Source organism: Hyperolius riggenbachi, chromosome 8 (assembly GCF_040937935.1).
Source record: "Hyperolius riggenbachi isolate aHypRig1 chromosome 8, aHypRig1.pri, whole genome shotgun sequence".
Taxonomy (NCBI): Eukaryota; Metazoa; Chordata; class Amphibia; order Anura; family Hyperoliidae; genus Hyperolius; species Hyperolius riggenbachi.
This window is the reverse complement of record NC_090653.1, coordinates 65,877,901-65,896,225: the sequence shown is the minus strand read 5'-3', so window position 1 is coordinate 65,896,225 and position 18,325 is coordinate 65,877,901. Positions and strand designations below refer to the sequence as shown.

Sequence of the window (18,325 nt, the reverse complement as noted above, 5' to 3'; positions counted from 1 at the left end):
CAAGCGTTTTTGTTACAGAAGCTGTTCAGTTCCAGCTCTACAGTAATAAAAAATGCTACAGCAAAATGCTCCAAAAATCGCTAGGCATGATTAGAAAATAGCAAGGCACATGTCTAATTGCTCTGAAAAATCACTTAAAAAAAAATGCTGAGCGTTTGCGATTATGCTCGCGCTTTTTGGTGTGCACTGGCCCTCAGTCGTATCAATGGCTGCCAGTCACACAAAGGTACAATTTAAAATCCTTAGTTGCCTACCAAGCTCTCTACAACCTAGCTCCTTCCTATCGAAATAACCTTATTTCCAGATACCATCCTACACGCAATCTCCACTCTAGCAATATTCTCCTCTCTGGTCGCCTCTTCTCACTCCTGCTTACAAGATTTCTCTCAATCCTCTCCCCTTCTATGGAACACCCATTCTCAACACATCTGCCACTCACCCACACTTGCCCATTTTAGGTGCAACCTGAATACTCACTTCTTCAGGCAAGCATACTCTTCTTCCCAGGACTCTTCGGCCACTGACCATCATTTTACCATCTCATGCACAGCTTCCTTTTTACCTGCTGTCCTAACTGTCCCTTAAACCTTTCCCTGTAAAGGTGGCCATACACTGACAGATTTGCAGCAGATTCTACCAACAGATATCTATTCGAGCATCTGTTAGATGCCTGTCAGGTCAAATCTGACAGGAATCTATCTGATGTGTGCCACACACTGCAAACAGATCTGGCGGACGGGCGTGCGTGGACGTGAGTGATCATGGTTATGTACGCGGATCATGGCCATGCGCACATGGCCACGATCCGCGAGGCAGTGGTCGAGGCACAGACAAACCGGCTGTTTTTCAATGGGCGGGCCTTTGTACTAGTACATTATTGAATATTGAACACCCTCCCCAATTCCAATTTTCCTGCTGTGACCTAGAACATTGCAAGGGAACACAGAATAGAGACACTGAGAGCCCAATATAGTTTAGTATGTACTGGTATGTGGATATAAATAAGTATCTATTTATACTCACAAACATGGGTTACCATCCAGGTAACCACTATATCAGCAGGTGAGGAGATTAGACCTGTCCCCACTCAGTATTAAGAAGTCGCTCTCTGTAGATAGGAAATAAGGGGCAACACCAAGGGTGGACTCAGGAACTGTATAAGCAGACAGAGGCTCCAAAAGGATAAAATGTTTACAATGAGAGGAGGCAGAGGTGGACTTGCTTACCCCAAGCAGACGCACACAAGTGTTGTGTTTATTCAAAACAACAAAAATGTATTTCTATACTCCAGAAAGTGCAAGTGCAACGCGTTTAGCGGGCATCTCCCGCTTCATCAGGCAATAGTAACGGAGCATAAAACTCTAAGTCTGGTGCAAAGCTCAGCGCCTCTGTTACACAGAGCATTTGGTAACACTGTGAGCGAAGCAGGTGCTTTCTGCGCCGGTCACATAGCCTGACTTCTGCGCCACTCTAGCACGTGCGCACTACGTGCACTGGTTATTCGTGGTTCTGGCAACCTCTGAGTTGCTACATCTCGGAGAGGGAATATAATTATACGGCGATGGGAATTTGAGCGGCATCAGGGAGAGCCGTCATTCATCTCCCACTGCGCTCAACTCACCAGCGGCGTACATATATGTACACCACTGTGAGTGTCACTTGTGACGCGCGGCGGCGTTACTTCACGGGGAAAAAAGTTTAGTCAACCGCTGTTGGATGGGATCAGCTGACAGGTGGTAAAATCAGCTGCTCATGAAAAAGTGGCCTTAGGGCCAATACACACATTTTTCTGTACATTTTTGCTCTTTTTGAGCGATCGCAATTAGCGGTTTTTAACATTGCAATCGAGATTACCATGTCTGCGTTTATCATGAATGGTGAGCGATTGTGGCAGTGACATCACTGCCATGTACTTTACATTACACTAGCACTTTTAAAAGTGCTAGCGTTCGCTGGCAATTAGCTGTAACTGGCTGCTAATTGCCCCACTGTGAGTGTTCCCCATGTGGGCTCCTTTTGTCATGTCTGAATTACTTTCTAGACCGGTACACAGAGATGTATTTCCAGGTCTGGTTACTCAGTTTGTAACCTGCTGAGAAAAAAAAAGTCCCATACCATGCAAAACTAGCTCTCTAAATTTAATTATAAGAAAAATAAACCTATGTAAGGGGAGCACATGCTATGACGTGGGATTTGGCAGACCGGCTCAGTCTTGTGCATCATTGTCTTTTGGTCCACCATCCGGGCGGTCAGTAGAGTCCCATTGGGAACAGCTGTCTAACACGAGTTTGCTCGCTGCCACTATTGATGAAGCCAGCATCAGTGTGGTGATCCAGACGGGTTCACACAGCTTGTTCTCAGACACCGACAACCTGGAAATAAAACCAGTATAAAAAAAACAAAAACCTTTTTATTAATAATGAAGGCTCTTGACACCTCTAACACAGAGTCCCAGTCTATATCTTTGTAGAAACTTTTCTAAAATAACTGGTACACTTGAATCTTGTTCTTGTCTTGTCTCTGCTTCTAATTTTTTTAATGTGCTTCAGGAGATTACCCCACTGCTTAAAGTACTGGAAGGGGGTCGGTGGCACCTTTCACAGTAAAGACTGCTTCATCAGGTCAAATAAAAGTGCCTTGGGATGAGTAGATGACACTAGCCCAAGGCACTTTTATTTGACCTGATGAAGCGGTTTTTAACGTGAAATGTGTTGTCCTATGTGCATAATAAATAAATGTTTTTCTTAACACCCTACTCCTGGAATGACTTGTCAAAGGTATGACTCCCTTACCGCCTGATTATTTTTTTTTTTTTGTATATATTACCACCCTTGGGCGCCTCTGACCTCCTTCCACTACTGAGGGACTCACTCCACAGCCTCACCTAGCGTGAGACTGTCTTCTTCCTTTTTTTTTTTTTTGAGCAGCGACCTTAACCACAAGGCCGAGTGGGAACGGTATTTCCCATCATGCTCTTAGGAGCAACCCAGCTTTGTGAGTATAAATTTATACAAATTGTCCTAATTATCCTAGTACCGTATGTTTTTACGCAAGATTGGGCTTCCGGTGTCCCTGTGTGCTTGAAGGCTCTGTCTTCATTCCCACTGCCTTCCTCTTCTCCGTTCGATGCATGTTATGCATAAATAACTTGTACCAGGTCATGGAGAAGAGGCAGGCAGGTAACGTGGATAACCTTGATCCATCAGATCTCAGCAGAAGGCACATAACCTCAGATACATGTAAATAAATAAATAGAAATATAGCGAAAATCAAGCACCTTATCCTAGCTGAAGACCTTCCTGGCCGGGTTCATGTATTTGTATCCTCCCACCTGGACTACTGCAATGCCCTGTTCGTCGGAGCCTAAGGTTCTGCGCCCCTTGCAGCTAGTACAGAATGCAGCAGCCAGACTCCTAGCCAATGCCCCCAGCAGCTAACACATCTCCCCAGTACTGCAAACTCTTCACTGGTTGCCAGTAAAATGGAGATCCATTTTAAGATCTGCCTGCTGACATTCAAGGCTCTACACCACATGGCACCCAAGTACATAGCGGATCCATTGGAACTTTATGCCCCTCCACGCACCCTACGCTCTGCCAACAAGATGAAGCTGGTTATTCCCAGGATACACTTAACATTTGGTGCTCGGGCCTTTTCCTATGCAGCCCCTACTCTATTGAACTCGCTTCCACAGTGCGAGCGGCTCCTTTTCTGGACAGCTTTAAGAAAAGGCTAAAAAACACCTCTTTTCCCGAGCCTTTGAGACTGCATAATGCAGGGTCACAGCGCTTTGAGTCCCCAGGGAGAAAAGCGCTATAAAAATATTATTGTTATTGTTACATAACCCAGAGATTTGTGTAAAAAAAATACAGCGCTTCCAGGAGAGCAAGAGTTGCTGCCCCAGTATAGATCTCCCACCTGATTCTGCTCACATCCTCCGATTCCCTCCTGTGGAGTTCTCAGATAGAAAGACTAGCCAACAATTGGATAAGGACTAGTGATGGTCATGTCTAGGAGAACTCACTGTGATCAGTTTGGTCAGGTGATAGATATGCAAGCAGTGGCGTAGCTCAGGAGCTGTGGGCCCTGATGCAAGTTTTACATTGGGCCCCCCAAGCACTCTATACATAACAATTGATACGGCGCACCAAAACCTGCCAATGGCAACTACAGTGTCAGAAGTGCAAGAAGGGAATGGGGAACAGTTAAATGATTACCACTATTCAAAGCATCTATAAAAGTGAATATTATGAGCACAGGACCAATAGAGAGCTAATACTACAGTTGAGGGGGGCCCTCTGGCCCAAGGGCCCCAATGCAGTTTCTACCTCTGCACCCCCTATTGCTACACCCCTGTATGCAAGTCTCTGATTTGCTAGTCATGATCATGTGCTAAAGCAGGATGTGATCACAACAAATCAGAGCTTTTCAAATCTTTCAGATGATCAAACAAATCACATGCTTTTTAATTAGTTCTCCTAAAACTGACCATCATCACTAAAGGAGATGAGTTTGGATGGCTCACAGACTTCTGTTCTCTCCACCAAGCAATTTGACATTGATACAGGAAGAGAGAAAATGCAAACCCAGCCAGGGAATGAATCTGTGCAAAAATGCTTTTTGTAGCATTGCAGATGACTTCTCCAAACCGCCTAGTATCATAACAGTCGTGATAATGGTAGCAACTCGTGTTCAATGTAGTACTGTTATTTTATCCAGCTTACAAGTATATTGTCTACATATTAATATACTAGTAAAAACAGTCACTTGCAATTGCAAATTTAAGCAGTGCTTTGTAACAACAACCACATTTGACAGATTCACAAACATTCAGGGTTGCCTTAAAGTGACACTGAAGCGAAAAAAAAATAGTATGATGGATTGTATGTGTAGTACGGATAATTAATAGAACATTATTAGCAAAGAAAAGTCTCATATTTTTATTTTAGCTATATAGAGTAGCTTTTTTTATTTTATATTTTTAGAACAATGCATAATTCTGTCATATTTGCAATTTACAAACCACACTCTGTATTTTAAACTATGAAGCAGAGCTAATGACCCTTTGAACTTCCCAAGCTATTTTTCCACTGTTTCTTTGATGTATAAATGCTTCAGAAAACAGCACTGTAGCCAACCTAAGTTGGTTTGGAGAGCTCAGAGAAGCTCTTTTGCATAGATAACAAGTGATGTTTCTTAACTCTTCCTGTACTGGAAGCAATATGAGACTCTTTTCACACAAGTCCGGGAACCAGGAGGATTACAGAAGGGCAAGAAACTTGCTTGACAGGGAACTGAGAAGCGCTAAGAAAGGATACGCAGATAAGCTGAAAGAGGACCTCTCCTCAAACGACTCATAAGCCGTTTGGCGAGGGCTTAAAGCTGCCACTGGCTACAAGCCTCCCCCCCAAAGCGCACCTCCCAGCACTGAGCTGGCGGAAGATCTCAGTGACTTCTACTGCAGGTTCGAGGAGAACGACGCTCCTGTGGAGCTTCCGATGCCAGAGGCCCCCCTCACTTCACCTCATACCGCAGAACCACCAGGACAAAACTTGCCTCCCTCAGCCCTAAATGAGTCGGACATGGCGTGCCACCTGTCCAGGCTAAAGGCCAGGAAAGCCCCAGGCCCTGATGGAGTGTCGCCAGCCTGCCTGAAAACATGCGCACAGCAGCTCGCTCCTATCCTTTCCTCCGTCTTCAACAAGTCCCTACAGTGTGGCAAAGTACCGGCATGCTTCAAGAGGTCCACCATCATCCCTGTACCCAAAAAGCAGGGCGCGTCCGATCTCAATAATTTCAGGCCTGTCGCCCTCACATCGGTCATAATGAAAACTTTCGAAAAGGCGGTCCTGCCTCTCCTCAAACAGAAAACAGAAACCCAGCTAGACCCGTATCAATTTGCATACAGGGCAAATAGGTCGACCGACGACGCCATAAACATCTGTCTGGAGCTTGTCAACAACCACCTTGACAAACCAAATTCATACGCCAGGGTCCTCCTCCTCGACTTCAGCTCGGCTTTCAACACCATTAGCCCCCATATACTACAAGAGAATCTGGCCGAGCTCGGGGTCCACCCCACTCTTCAACTGTGGATCAATGACTTCCTCACAAACAGATCCCAGGTGGTAAAGCTGGGCTCCACCTCCTCGCAACCAAAGACCACTAACACGGGGGCCCCACAAGGCTGCGTCTTGTCACCATTTTTGTTCTCCCTTTACACGAACAATTGCAGATCCTCAGCAAGCTCTGTCAAGGTAATCAAATTTGCAGACGACACCACTATAGTCGGCCTGATCTCCAACAACGACGAGCAGGCATACTGCCACCAGGTGGACAGGATTTGCCACTGGTGCAAGGAGAACAAGCTGGTCCTCAACAAGGCAAAAACCGTGGAGATTATCATTGACTTTAGGAAACATGCCTCCTCCCCACCCGACCTCCACTGCACATTGGAGGTATGGCAGTGGAGGAAGTGCCTTGTGTCCGACTCCTGGGCACCACCATCTCCAACACCCTGAAGTGGAAGGCAAACACTGCCTCCACCCAGAGGAAAGCCCAGCAGAGGCTCTACTTCCTCCGCCAACTGAAGAAGTTCGGCATGTCACAAAAACTCCTGACGAACTTCTATACCGCAACCATCGAATCCGTCCTCTGCTCTTCCATTCTTGTCTGGTATGCTGGCTCCACAGAAGGCGACAGACGCAAACTACAGAGGGTCATCAGGTCAGCGGAAAGGATCATCGGGAACACACTCTCTGCCCTTGACTCCCTCTACAATGCCAGACTACGCTCCAGAGCACTGAAGATTGCCAAGGATCTCTCCCACCCTGGCTACCAGTTTTTCAAACAGCTCCCCTTGGGGCGGAGGTATCTGAGGTACCGGTCCATCTCAACAAAGACCACGAGACACAAAAATAGCTTCTTCCCCTCGGCTGTAATTACACTGAACTCAATGAACTCTGCCATGCACCCCCCCTTAGACTGCCCCCCCCCCCCCTCACCCTTGACTTTCTGCTTGTAATCCACCTGACAAATGTGTTGGGAAAAGTAAAAGTAGTATGTCTATGTTTGGTTCCAGTGTTTAGAAACTTTATGTATATGTTTTTGTGAGATGAAGTGATGCCACTAGGCTCTATGCCATGCTGTTCCTTATGTTTCTATGTACATGCCCTGTCAGTGGCGTAGCTAAGGAGCAGTGGGCCCCGATGCAAGTTTTACAATGGGGCCCTCCGAAGCACTCTATACGTAACAATTGATACGGCGCACCAAAACCTGCCAAGGGCAACTACAGTTTCAGAGGTGCAAGAAAAGGATGGGAAACAGTTTGTTAAGGATTACCACTATTCAAAGTATCTATAGAAGTAATTATTATGAGCACAGGACCAATAGAGAGCTAATACTGTAGATGAGGGAGGGCCCTTTGGGGCCCCTCTGGCCCAAGGGCCCCGATGCGGTCGCTACCTCTGCAACCCCTATTGCTACGCCCCTGTGCCCTGTACTCTTGTGCCAAGCCCAATTCCAGGCATGACCCAGTCGTGCTTGGCGAAATAAATGCGATTCTGATTCTTTACTACTAATGTTACAATTCTTAGCTGTACTACACATACAATTCATTATGTCATCAGTTTATTTTCACTTCAGATTCCCTTTAAATAACATTCAGAGCAAAGATGGTGTTAGTGATATAATATGGTTCATGATATAATCATACTGACTATCCTGGCTTATTGATATCAATATATGCAAGTGTTTCATTGCATACTTGGCCTAATTATTTTAAGACTACATTAAAATCGGAGTCACAGGTAACTTAGTGAACTGAGAATTTAGAGTGACATTAGGAGACAGAATTCAATAAACTTACCAGCTCGTTACATTTGGAGGAAGGTTTCTTTGTAGGTGTTTGCACCTACATTTTCTAGTACAAGCTCTGTCCACAACAAAGTCTTCCCACCTTCGGGAAGGCTGTTCTTCTACTAGTCCATCCTCATCTTTTTCCTGTTTAAAGTTGCCATCTTGAATGACAGAACTGGAAACCTGCACATCAGGGAGCCCATTCCCTCCCATAGATCCTGGTAGTTCCAAGTTAGTGGGATCCAGAGTTTGGGTAATCTTTAGCTGTGTTTGGCTGCTAGAATGAGGGTGGCTTGACATTTTTTCTTCAGCAACACCATGTTGAGGGATGTCCAAATCCTCAATCTGTGCTGGTTGAAAATCTTTCAGTGGTTCAGGCTGCATCTCCTGTATTTTACTATTTCCACTATCGATGGTATTAGTCGTAACCTGTTCTTGGTCTAATAAATTGCTTTCACTCAAGTTCTCTTCTGGAAGCTCACATTCCGTATGAGATTCTTTTGGAAGGAAGACTTCAGATGTGTCTACCACCTCTTCTGGATCCCTAAGTGAAGATAACATGGTTACAGAACGCGTCTGCAGGGGATTGACTTGGTTTGGAGCAGAGATAGCCCAGGAATTGACTTTTAGGTTGGTATTTCCGGGGGACCTTGCTTGATCCTGTGGTTTTCCAGTGGAAAGATTTTGGCCTTCACTTAGTGAAGAAGACTTGAAGCTTTCTTTGGGCACTATCTGTAAATCACATGCACTCTTTGGTGTGAAATCTTCATTGCTCTCATCTTCCTTCCCTGCCCTGTTAAATTGGAACTGGTTATTTGGTGATTTTTCTGGTGAAGGCCAGACAAAGGTGAGCTTTCTCATTTTAAAGGTCAAATTGGTTGAAAGCCTATTATTATCATTGTTAGTGCTTTTAATGTTCTGTTTTTGAGGGGATGTTTTTATGGCCCTTTCCTTTACCTTAGTTCCAGAGCTTTCAATGAAAATTTCTTCGGCCCATCCGGGCAGTAGAAGATTTGTAGTCTTCATCATGTTATTTTGAACATTGGCTATCTCTTGGTTGCTGGATAACACTGGTCTTAATGGAACACATTCCTGTTTACTTTGAGACCACTGAACAGTCAAAGGCTGAATGTTTGAATGATCTTCTGAGATGCTTTGCTTGAGGACATGTGTGTTAGAGGAAATGGCTTCGTCATGTTCTGATGCTAAATTAATGCTTTGGATTGCATACAATGGCAGAGAACTGCAGGACAGGCCTTCCTTTAGCTTTTTATTTAATTTTATATTCTGAATGCCAGAAGCTCTCTTAAAGGGAACTAGGTTAGTTTTGGCTTTAGCATTTTCCACCACTACTGCTGGTTGTTTTATGGCAATAATTGTTTCACCATCTTCATTCTTGTTGGTATTGTCTCCACCCGCTGTGGGGATATTTAAAGTCTTCTGCGGTAGGGTTTTTAAATGTATACTACCCTCTTTAGGTTCTACACTTGTTCCATCTTGAGTCTTGCTTGATAGCTGTGAAAAATATGTATCCAATGAATGCAAAGTATTAAGTGTTTTTTCAGTATTCCCTTCTTTGCTTCTCATAAGCTCAGGTGGACAAGGTTCATGCAAAAATGGGACGGACCTCTTTTCTTCATCCACAGTTCTGTTTGGAGACCGTGCTAATTTTTCAAATTTTCTTTCATTTTTTGTACTGTCATTTCCAACTAGTAATACATCGTTGGGTACCTGCCTCTTATCGGGAGATGGAGTGTTGTGCCCTGGTATGAAATGTTTTATGTTTTTTTTCATATGAAACCTTTTAATGAAATTCCAAAAGTGAATCCTTGGTGATTTCAGTTCTCGGTCTTCCATCATTGAACTGCCCAGTCTTTGACCTCCATCATGAGTTTTCAAACATATGTCAGATGTTTTGGACACTTCTGGCTTGGTTGTCTCATTGCTTGCGCCATCTACCTGTTGCTTTGATACTGCAACTTGATCCTGCTGTGGAGACAGCGCTGGTGGAATATTACTCATTTTTAAAAGCTTTTAACTACAGAAAAAAGTATAGCTGAGACATCTATGATGTGCATCTGTAAAAAAAATACAAAGGCAAATATTTAGTTGGTAAGTTTTTCACAGCTTTATTCAACAAATATTTTTGAATTAGCACCTAAATATTTTGGACTAGTGCCCAAGGTTATAGAGCAAGCCCACAAGATGAAAAACTTAAGTTAATTTTTTGTTTTAAAGCAAACCTTATGTGCTAAAGTTACATGCATGTACAGATATTATCCGTGATAATAAGGGGTTGCCTGCTTTCTGGTTTCTTCTTTTGTGGCCTGTAGGTATTACTTTCTGAGGTCTGGCAGTTGTGTACATGTTCACATGACGTGTCTCAGCATCTACCTCAGTGTATTTGGCTTATTAACTCCCTTGACATGTTTGTCCTGCTTCCAGCTGTCATTTTTATAGTGTGTGGTATGAAAGCAAAGCAAGGATTAGGACTGGCTGTCATGGGGAACAAGAATACATTCAACACATAAAGCCCTAGATATAATTTTAAATCTTTAAAGCATAGCTATATTAGGTTAATTAAGGGCCAACTGGAGTATAAGAAGAGCTCTAGGGGTAAGGCAGCTTCTCTGTCCTATCATGAAGCACTAGATCGGTCTAATGATGGTACAGAGGGGATGGTATTTGCATTAAACAAATGATGTATGAACTTGAGTTAGTGATGACATTTTCAGGGTGGGAGCCAGAAAAGCTGTAGAAGCAATTAAAGTGGAAGCACTTCAGAGATATAAAAAGTGTTTTATCTATGCATTGAGGGACTAGAATAGCAATGAAATGCCATGGAAGCTCTCCTGTAAAGTTAACAGCACTCAAAACACTTCCACTTGGGTGTGGAAACACTGTTGAGAAAAATGTAGTGCTGAAAAGTTCAAAAAGCCAATATTTCCTTTGTTTTGCAGCTGAATGAACCAGACTTTACATCACACTGACATGGCTACTGTTTAGAATTTAGTCTAAAAAATTCAGCCCCTAAATGGAAAATAAGAATGCTACTCCAGGAAGAGTCCATTTATCATTACACATACAAATAATTATCTCTTAAGTGTTTATTTTCAGTTCAGATTTGCTTAAAGGATACGTCCAAGGTAATTTAAAAACAAAAATCCACTTTACCTGGGGCTTCCTTCAGCCCCTGGCAGTCGTCCTGTGCCCTCGCCGTGGCTCCCGGTCTCCTCCGTTGCAGATGCCGATCTTGCCAGGTGGTCACGTGGTCGTGCTGGCGTCATCCGGACTGTACTGCGCAGGCACAGTATAGTCCAGATGACATCAGCACGACCATGTGAGCCGCACGCTGGAACGCAAAAGAAGCCAACCCGGCGAGGTCGGCATCTGCACCGGAGGAGACTGGGAGCCACCGGAGCTCCAGTGAGGGCACAGGACGGCTGCCAGGGGCTGGTGGAAGCCCCAGGTAAGTACATTTTTGTCTTTAACCACTTCACCCCAAAGGTGTTTTTACCCTAACGGACAAGAGCAATTTTCACCTTTCAATGCTCAGCCCTTTCATTTGCCAATAGCTTAATCACTACTAATCGCAATGAAATGATCTATATCTTGTTTTTTTCACCACCAATTGGGCTTTTTGGGGTTGATATTTGTTTTCAGTAATTACTTTATTTTCTATGCATTTTAAAGGGAAAAAACAAGAAAAAAAATGAAATAATACTATTTCTTCAATTTCATCCCCTATAGTTTTAATATAAACACTGCTACTGTGCAGATATCCCACACATTTTATCTGCCTATTTGTTCTGGTTATCACAAGATTTTAATTATGTCTCTAGTGCAAAGTATAGTGATAATATAGTATTTGGAAATTAAGGTGTATTTTTTCTTTGGTGTTTTTTTCCACTATTTTCACATGCACGGGAACGCACATGCACGCACGGGAGCATGCACGTGTGGGGGTGCACACGTGCACCAGCGGGGGCGCGCACAGCGGCAGGAGCACTGTCTGACTCATAAAAACATCCTGGAGCCATTAAGAGGCTCTAGCAGGACGGCAACAAGCTCTGTTGAGCTGAGTATTGTATTTGAATCCGTCTGGAATCTTGCTGCAGCGATCCTGACTAATGAGTGAGAGCGTTTATTGATAAATGAACTGGCGCAGTAATCTGTTTGAACTGAACTATACAATTAAACTCCTGCATAATTAATTCAAAAGGTTCCATCCTCACATCTAAAATACCTCACAGAATTACATTACCTACAGAAATCAGCTGGTCTCATCTTTCAGAAAAAGTGGGTGTGGTTATTCCTTGTTTGCCTTTGTAAATTGTGTAATTACTGAATGTTAGACCAGGTCTAAAATATTACACCAAACCATCAGTAGACTAAAAACCATCTGTAGACTAGCCTTAACTGCTTAGTGAATTGAGGCCCTAGGTATCCTAAAACACATTGCCTCTATATATTTGTTGTATACTACCCCTCCTCTCATTTCCTCCCCATTCCCTTTAGATTGTAAGCTTGCAAGGACAGGGCTCTCTCCCCCTTTTGTGTCTTGGAAATCAGTATACATTTTATTTATCATGTTACTTTTATCACTGTCATTACCAATTCTGTATTTTGTATCATTTTTGTATTTTGTCACTAATTATGTATCTTGTATATTGGTGTACACCATTGTCTGTATTATGTACCCCATCTTTGTTTCTTACTTTGTACAGCGCTACGGAATATGTTGGCGCTTTATAAATCAATAATAATAATAATAATTACATTACCCGAGATTCCCTAGCACAGGAAGAGGCGTCTCCCTGCACCCAAATGAATCACAGCTGAACCATATGTACGTCTCTGACTGGTCTTCTGCTACACAACCCCATAAGAAGCTTGCTGTAATACACTGCTGTAGGTGATCATTGCATGTCGTACACACCAAATGTTGGCTGTGGCTTCCCCTTATGGATCTTTTGGTAATCTGAGATGGAGAGGAGTCAGAGAAGGTGGCAGGTAGGCCCCTTGACACCCACTGGGCCCCACGCACCTGCCTAGGTTGCCTTGTGGATGATCTGGCTCTGCTAAATGTACCATAGTGCGACACAAAATTTCCTGCAGTCAGGATTTCGCTGAACTCTGACACCTCTCCCTATTATATGGTGTGAACAGGCTTTAAAGACTAAACCAAAAATAAATCAAAGATTGCAATCAGATTACAGACTAACAAAAGTAAGTAGATCACCTCTTTAAAAAATGAAAAGGCATATACTCCTACATGCTTGGATTTTCTTGGATCCGATCACATAGTAGCTGTCAGTCTATCTCCATGTCTGCACCGACCTCCGCTCTCAAAAGATAACTGCTAACGGTTTGTCCAACTGTCTCTTTCCTCAGGGGAGGGGCCAGTGTTGCTATGAAAGCAAAAGGATCATGTGATTATTTGCATGACCTCTCCAGCACCACCTCCTGACCAGTGAGAAGTGTGACAGGCTAACATTACTACAGTACTCTACCGCTAGTGCAATGCCGGTGTACACACTACGATCTTTAAAACTATTGACATAATGATTCAGGCAAGATGATACAGTTACATTTTAATGGACTGAATGCGTGTGCACTGTTTTAAACAATCATTCATAAATGAACGTTCAGAATCCACCAACCTGATCATCAGAAAAAAAAGATGTTGGTAATTAATCTCAAATACTCAAGCCTGCAAACAAAGCCTGATGTTAAAATTAGTTAAAATATAAAAAATCGCATCTGCAAACATGAGCCATATAAGCTTCACCCTCTAGCAGGGGGTGTCAAACTCAAATACACAGTGTCCTGAAATTGAAAACGAACCGAGTCGTGGGCCCGTCTTGATGTCTAGTGGCTCCTCCTTCCCCTATACAGTTCCCTTGTGTCTAATGGTCCTCCCTCCCCTATACATTTCACTGATGTCTAGTGTCCACTTCCCTCCCCTATACAGTTCCCTGGTGGGTCTTTTGTCCCCCTCCCTCCCCTATAAGTTCCCTGGTGTATCAAGTGGCTCTCCCTCTCCTATACAGTTCCCTGGTGTCTAGTGTCCCCCTCCCTCCCCTATGCAGTTTCCTGGTAGGTCTAGTGGTCCTCTCGCTACTAAACAGTTCCCTGGTATCTAGAGCCCCCCTCCATCCCTTATACTGTTTCCTGGTGTAGTGTCTTGTTCTCTCCCCAATACAGTTCCAGGGCCGGATTTAGGCCAAGGCCTCCTAGGCCATGGCCTAGGGCACCACAGGAGCAAGGGCACCAAAGCAGCAGGCTTAACTGGTGCAGCATATGCAAGCTTGAAAATGCTGCAATGCAGGGAGATCAGGCGAGCGCCTGACCGCAGTACTCTTCTGCCAGTCGACTGTGCAGCAGCCATCTTGCTCTCTGTGCACGCTTGCATTGTGGCCGGTGGCTATAGACTTGGGCAGCATTGGAGACGGAAAGGAAGAGGAAGCTTCTGAACTGGAGATGAGCGGAGAGTGACACTGGTGGCTTCGGCGGTGTGAAGGCAAGCTGGCTAACTATACTGAAAGGGGGGGTGGGGGTAGGAAAAGGAGGGATTAAGGGAGTCATCTGGCTACCTATACTGGAGGCAAAGGGGGGAGGGGTCATCTGGCTACCTATACTGGGGGGGGTGTCATCAGGCTACCTGTACTAGCAGGAAGGGGGAGGGGTCATCTGGCTACCTATACTGGGGGGAGGGGTCATCTGGCTACCTATACTGAGGGGAGGGGTCATCTTGCTACATATACTGAATGGGGGTGGCTGGTGACAGTAGCCTTGGGCGGTAAAGAGTACAAAACCGGCCCTGTACAGTTCCCTGGTGTGTCTAGTGATCCCTCCCTCCCTCCCCTATACAATTCCCTGGTATCTAGTCTCCATCTCTCCCCTATACAGTTCCCTGGTGTCTAGTTGCTCTTCCTACCCTATACAGTTCCCTAGGGCGTTGGGAGTTGGGCCAGCTGCAGTAGAAATGCACATTTACCCAGGCATGCCTCACCCTTGTCTATTGTGATGCGTCACCCTCCACAGCATTTTATTTCAGTAGGACTGCCATATATGCCTCGCCCCCAAAGCATTTCCTCTCATTGAGCAGCCATTTATGACTCACCCTCCACAACATTTCCTCTAAATAGGTTTGCCGTATATGCCTCACCTTCCACAGCATTTTCTCTCAGTAGGACTCCGCAGACTGGCTGCGACTGGAGGAAGTTACGGGACCCGGTACAGACGACGGAGAATACTGTTTCCTGGTGTAGTGACAGCAGCGTGGGAGCGATCAGAGCGCATGGGGCTGGAGGAAGCCCCAGGTATGTATAAAACTTCTTTTTTTCCTCATCTCTGGTACACTTTAAGGTGGTCGGTGCTCACTAAGGGCACCTGATCTGCATGCTTCTCCTGGGTCAGTGGCTGAATGTTTTGGAAGCAGGGCTCCAGCAGGAAGGCCAGGCAATATGCATTGTTTGTGTGGAAATAAATATGGCAGCCTCCATATCATTTTCATTACAGGGTCTTGTTAATGATGTATGACTCCCTTCGAGTCAGACTATTGTCCAGAGAGATAATTTGAGAAATGTAAAACTTTTGCAGCTAATAATAATGGTAATGGACAAAAAAAAAATCCTAAAAAGGTATAGAATATAAGTCTCATTCTAACTCATTGCCCAGTCCAATGAAGGTAACTCAAATTCTCCTTAACCAGTTCACCCCCAAGGGTTTTTATCCTAACGGACCAGAGCAATTTTCAGTTGTCAGTGCTCCTCCCTTTTATTCCCTAATAACTTTATTACTACTTATAACAAGAAAATGATCTATACCTCGTTTTTTTCGCCACCAATTAGGCTTTCTGTGGATAGTACATTTTGCTAAGAATTTTTTTATTCTAAATGCGTTTTAATGAGAAAAACAGAAAAAAAAGAAGAAAAATCATTATTTCTCAGTTTTCAACCATTATAGTTTTAAAATTAAACATTCTCCTGTGGATAAAACAAACACGTTTTATTTGCCCAGTCGTCCCGATTATTAAACAGTTTAAATTATGTCCCTATCACAATGTATGGCGACAGTATATTATTTTGAAATATAAGTGTTATTTTTCTGTTCTGTTTTTTTTTTTTATTCTGGCCATAATTACAAGCCCCTATGTAATAAATTAAAATTAATTTCCCCCCATAAAATATAAATTAACAAAGCTGAGTCCCTAAGGCAACTATTTATTTATTTTTTTTAGCTGATTTTTTTTTACAAGTGTTTTTTTTTTTGGGGGGGGGGGGGGGGGGAGGGTTGGAAGTGTAATTTTATTAAGATCTGTATGTACTTGAAAATGAATGTATTTTGTAGGTGTAATATACACTCATAGGAAATGTTCACTTTTTTTTTTTTCTTCACTTTATTTAATTGTTACATTTCCTGTTATTGTGAATGGACGTAGCCGCTGTTCGCGGTCACGTCCATTCACTCCAGGCACTGCGATTGGGTAGAGGACCGTTCGGTCCTCTTCCCCAATCACCCAGCACGGAAGCCCGACGGTAATGGCGGCGGTAGTGGCGCACACACGGCGGTAGCAGCGGCGGGAACGCGGGACGTATTAAAACGTCATGTTGCTGTTAATAGCGGTAAGCATGACGTTTTAATACGTTAGAATGTCAGTAAATGGTTAAAGGGAACCAGAGGCCCCAGGAAAAAGATTCTATACATACCTGGGGCTTCCTCCAGCCCCATACGCCTGGATCGCTCCCACGCCGCCGTCCTTTGCTGCCTGGAACTGCCGGTACCGAGTCCCGTCATGGGCGCCAGTCGGCCAGCACACGCGGCCAATTGTCCGCATCACACGGGGCTCCCGCCATATACGTACGCGTGAAGCTGCTCACTGCGCAGTTGCATGCGTACGGGTATGGAGGGAGCCCCTGTGATGCGGACAATTGGCCGCATCCGCCGGAAGTGACGGGACCCGGTACCGCCGATCCAGGAAGCGGAGGATGGCGGCGTGGGAGCGATCCAGGCTTATGGGGCTGGAAGAAGCCCCAGGTATGTATAAAAGCTTTTTCTTTTTTTTTCTTACGTTCCTCTCTGGTTCCCTTTAAGGTACTAAGGCCTGGATTCATCATTGTCTTTGCGATAGCTTTTTCCAGTTCGTTAAATTACCGAATTCGAAGTTTATCAATTTCTAGTTGTATTCATCAAGGTTTTTCCGCATTCGGTGTGACAATGTGGTAACCATTCGGTAATGTGTCGATATTTCCATTTTACAGCGGTAATTTAACACAAGGCCATAAGATTACTGTGGAATTGTGGGTAAAAAGGCAGTCCTTTGAACACCACATAGCAACATTCCGAATTGGGCTTAACACCTGACCTGGACCAGGATTCTGGAAGTGGCTTGGGACAATCCCACAATTTTGCCAGCTATGGCTTGATAGGAGCCTTTTCTGAAAAAATGTAGTGCAGCTAGCAACTTAGTTAACCCTGCCACTGCCTGTGTTCTCTTACAAGATGATTCAAGAGAAATGCAGATGTCCTGGTATAGCAAATAAATCCATTCTCCTGCAAATTGATGTAGTTCTAGACCTTATTCTTGCCCTTCTGCGCCTTTGAATCACTCTCAGCTGATACATAACCACTTCAAATGGCTCCATCTTCTCTGTCAGCAATGATCTGACAGGAATAACGACAGAGCAGTGAAGGCGATAACTAGTCCTAAATTTAACGCTAAACCACGCCCACTTTCATTTTCATGAATTGCACTTTCTTCCGTTTTACCGCATCATTACCAAATGATTACCGAATGCTCGCTAACAGCTGTAGATAACTTTGATGAATCCTAAAATCAACTTATCGAGTTCGGTATTTTACTGAGCTGTCGGTAATTGATTCTATAAGTCTTGATGAATCAAGGCCTAATGGTGGCCATACATGGTACAATTTTTTCATACAATCTTACCATTTCTATGTAATATAGGGGAACTGCATAAATTATCCTTTCAGTATATTCACTTAATTTACCCTTATACTACATAGAAATGGTAAGATTGTATGAAAAAATTGTACCATGTATGGCCACCATAAGTCGGAGTTCAAACCTGTCGGTGTGATACATGCACACATATTTTTGCACTTGTTTTGCAGCACATCCCAAGCTTTTGCAATGTAAACATATTCACTGAAGCCCATGGCTCTGTACCATACATGTCAAACTCCGGCCCGTGGGCCAAATTTGGCCCTAGGAGCCATCAGATTTGGCCCTCAAGTGGTTTCCCCACTTTGCATTATGTTTGGCCCACTCTAGACCCCAAAAGAAACTGTATTGGAGGGTAAGCCGTAGATCACCAGGGAAGCCTTATAAGGAGGATGAAAACACTAGACACCAGGGAACTGTGTATGAGCGGGACGGGAGCCTCTAAACACCAGGAAACTGTATAAGGGTGAGAGGACCACTACACATCAGGGAATTGTA

The 18,325-nt window shown here is 44.1% G+C and overlaps 1 protein-coding gene across 2 annotated transcripts; it reads right to left on the bottom strand.

Annotated features, from left to right (window-relative positions):
- Nucleotides 1-2,125: 2,125 nt before the first annotated feature.
- LOC137528862 (uncharacterized) lies at nucleotides 2,126-13,235 on the bottom strand. Of its 2 annotated transcripts, none has more exons than XM_068250567.1 (3): nucleotides 13,100-13,235; nucleotides 7,868-9,935; nucleotides 2,126-2,372 (listed from the first exon to the last, which is right to left on the bottom strand). In XM_068250567.1, exons 2-3 carry the CDS (start codon nucleotides 9,877-9,879, stop codon nucleotides 2,207-2,209), a joined length of 2,178 nt encoding a protein of 725 aa, XP_068106668.1. In that variant the 5' UTR covers nucleotides 9,880-9,935; nucleotides 13,100-13,235; the 3' UTR covers nucleotides 2,126-2,206. The 2 variants fall into 2 exon arrangements, with proteins under 2 accessions (XP_068106668.1, XP_068106669.1); XM_068250568.1 differs by having other exon boundaries at nucleotides 13,133-13,233.
- Nucleotides 13,236-18,325: the final 5,090 nt, after the last annotated feature.

Bases quoted from the DNA above. Each gene is read 5' to 3' on its own strand.
- LOC137528862 (XM_068250567.1), bottom strand. From the start codon at position 9,879: ATGAGTAATATTCCACCAGCGCTGTCTCCACAGCAGGATCAAGTTGCA. The intron at 2,373-7,867 runs GTAAGTTTATTG...TTTTATTTCCAG, and splicing joins CCTCCAAATGTAACGAGCTG to GTTGTCGGTGTCTGAGAACA.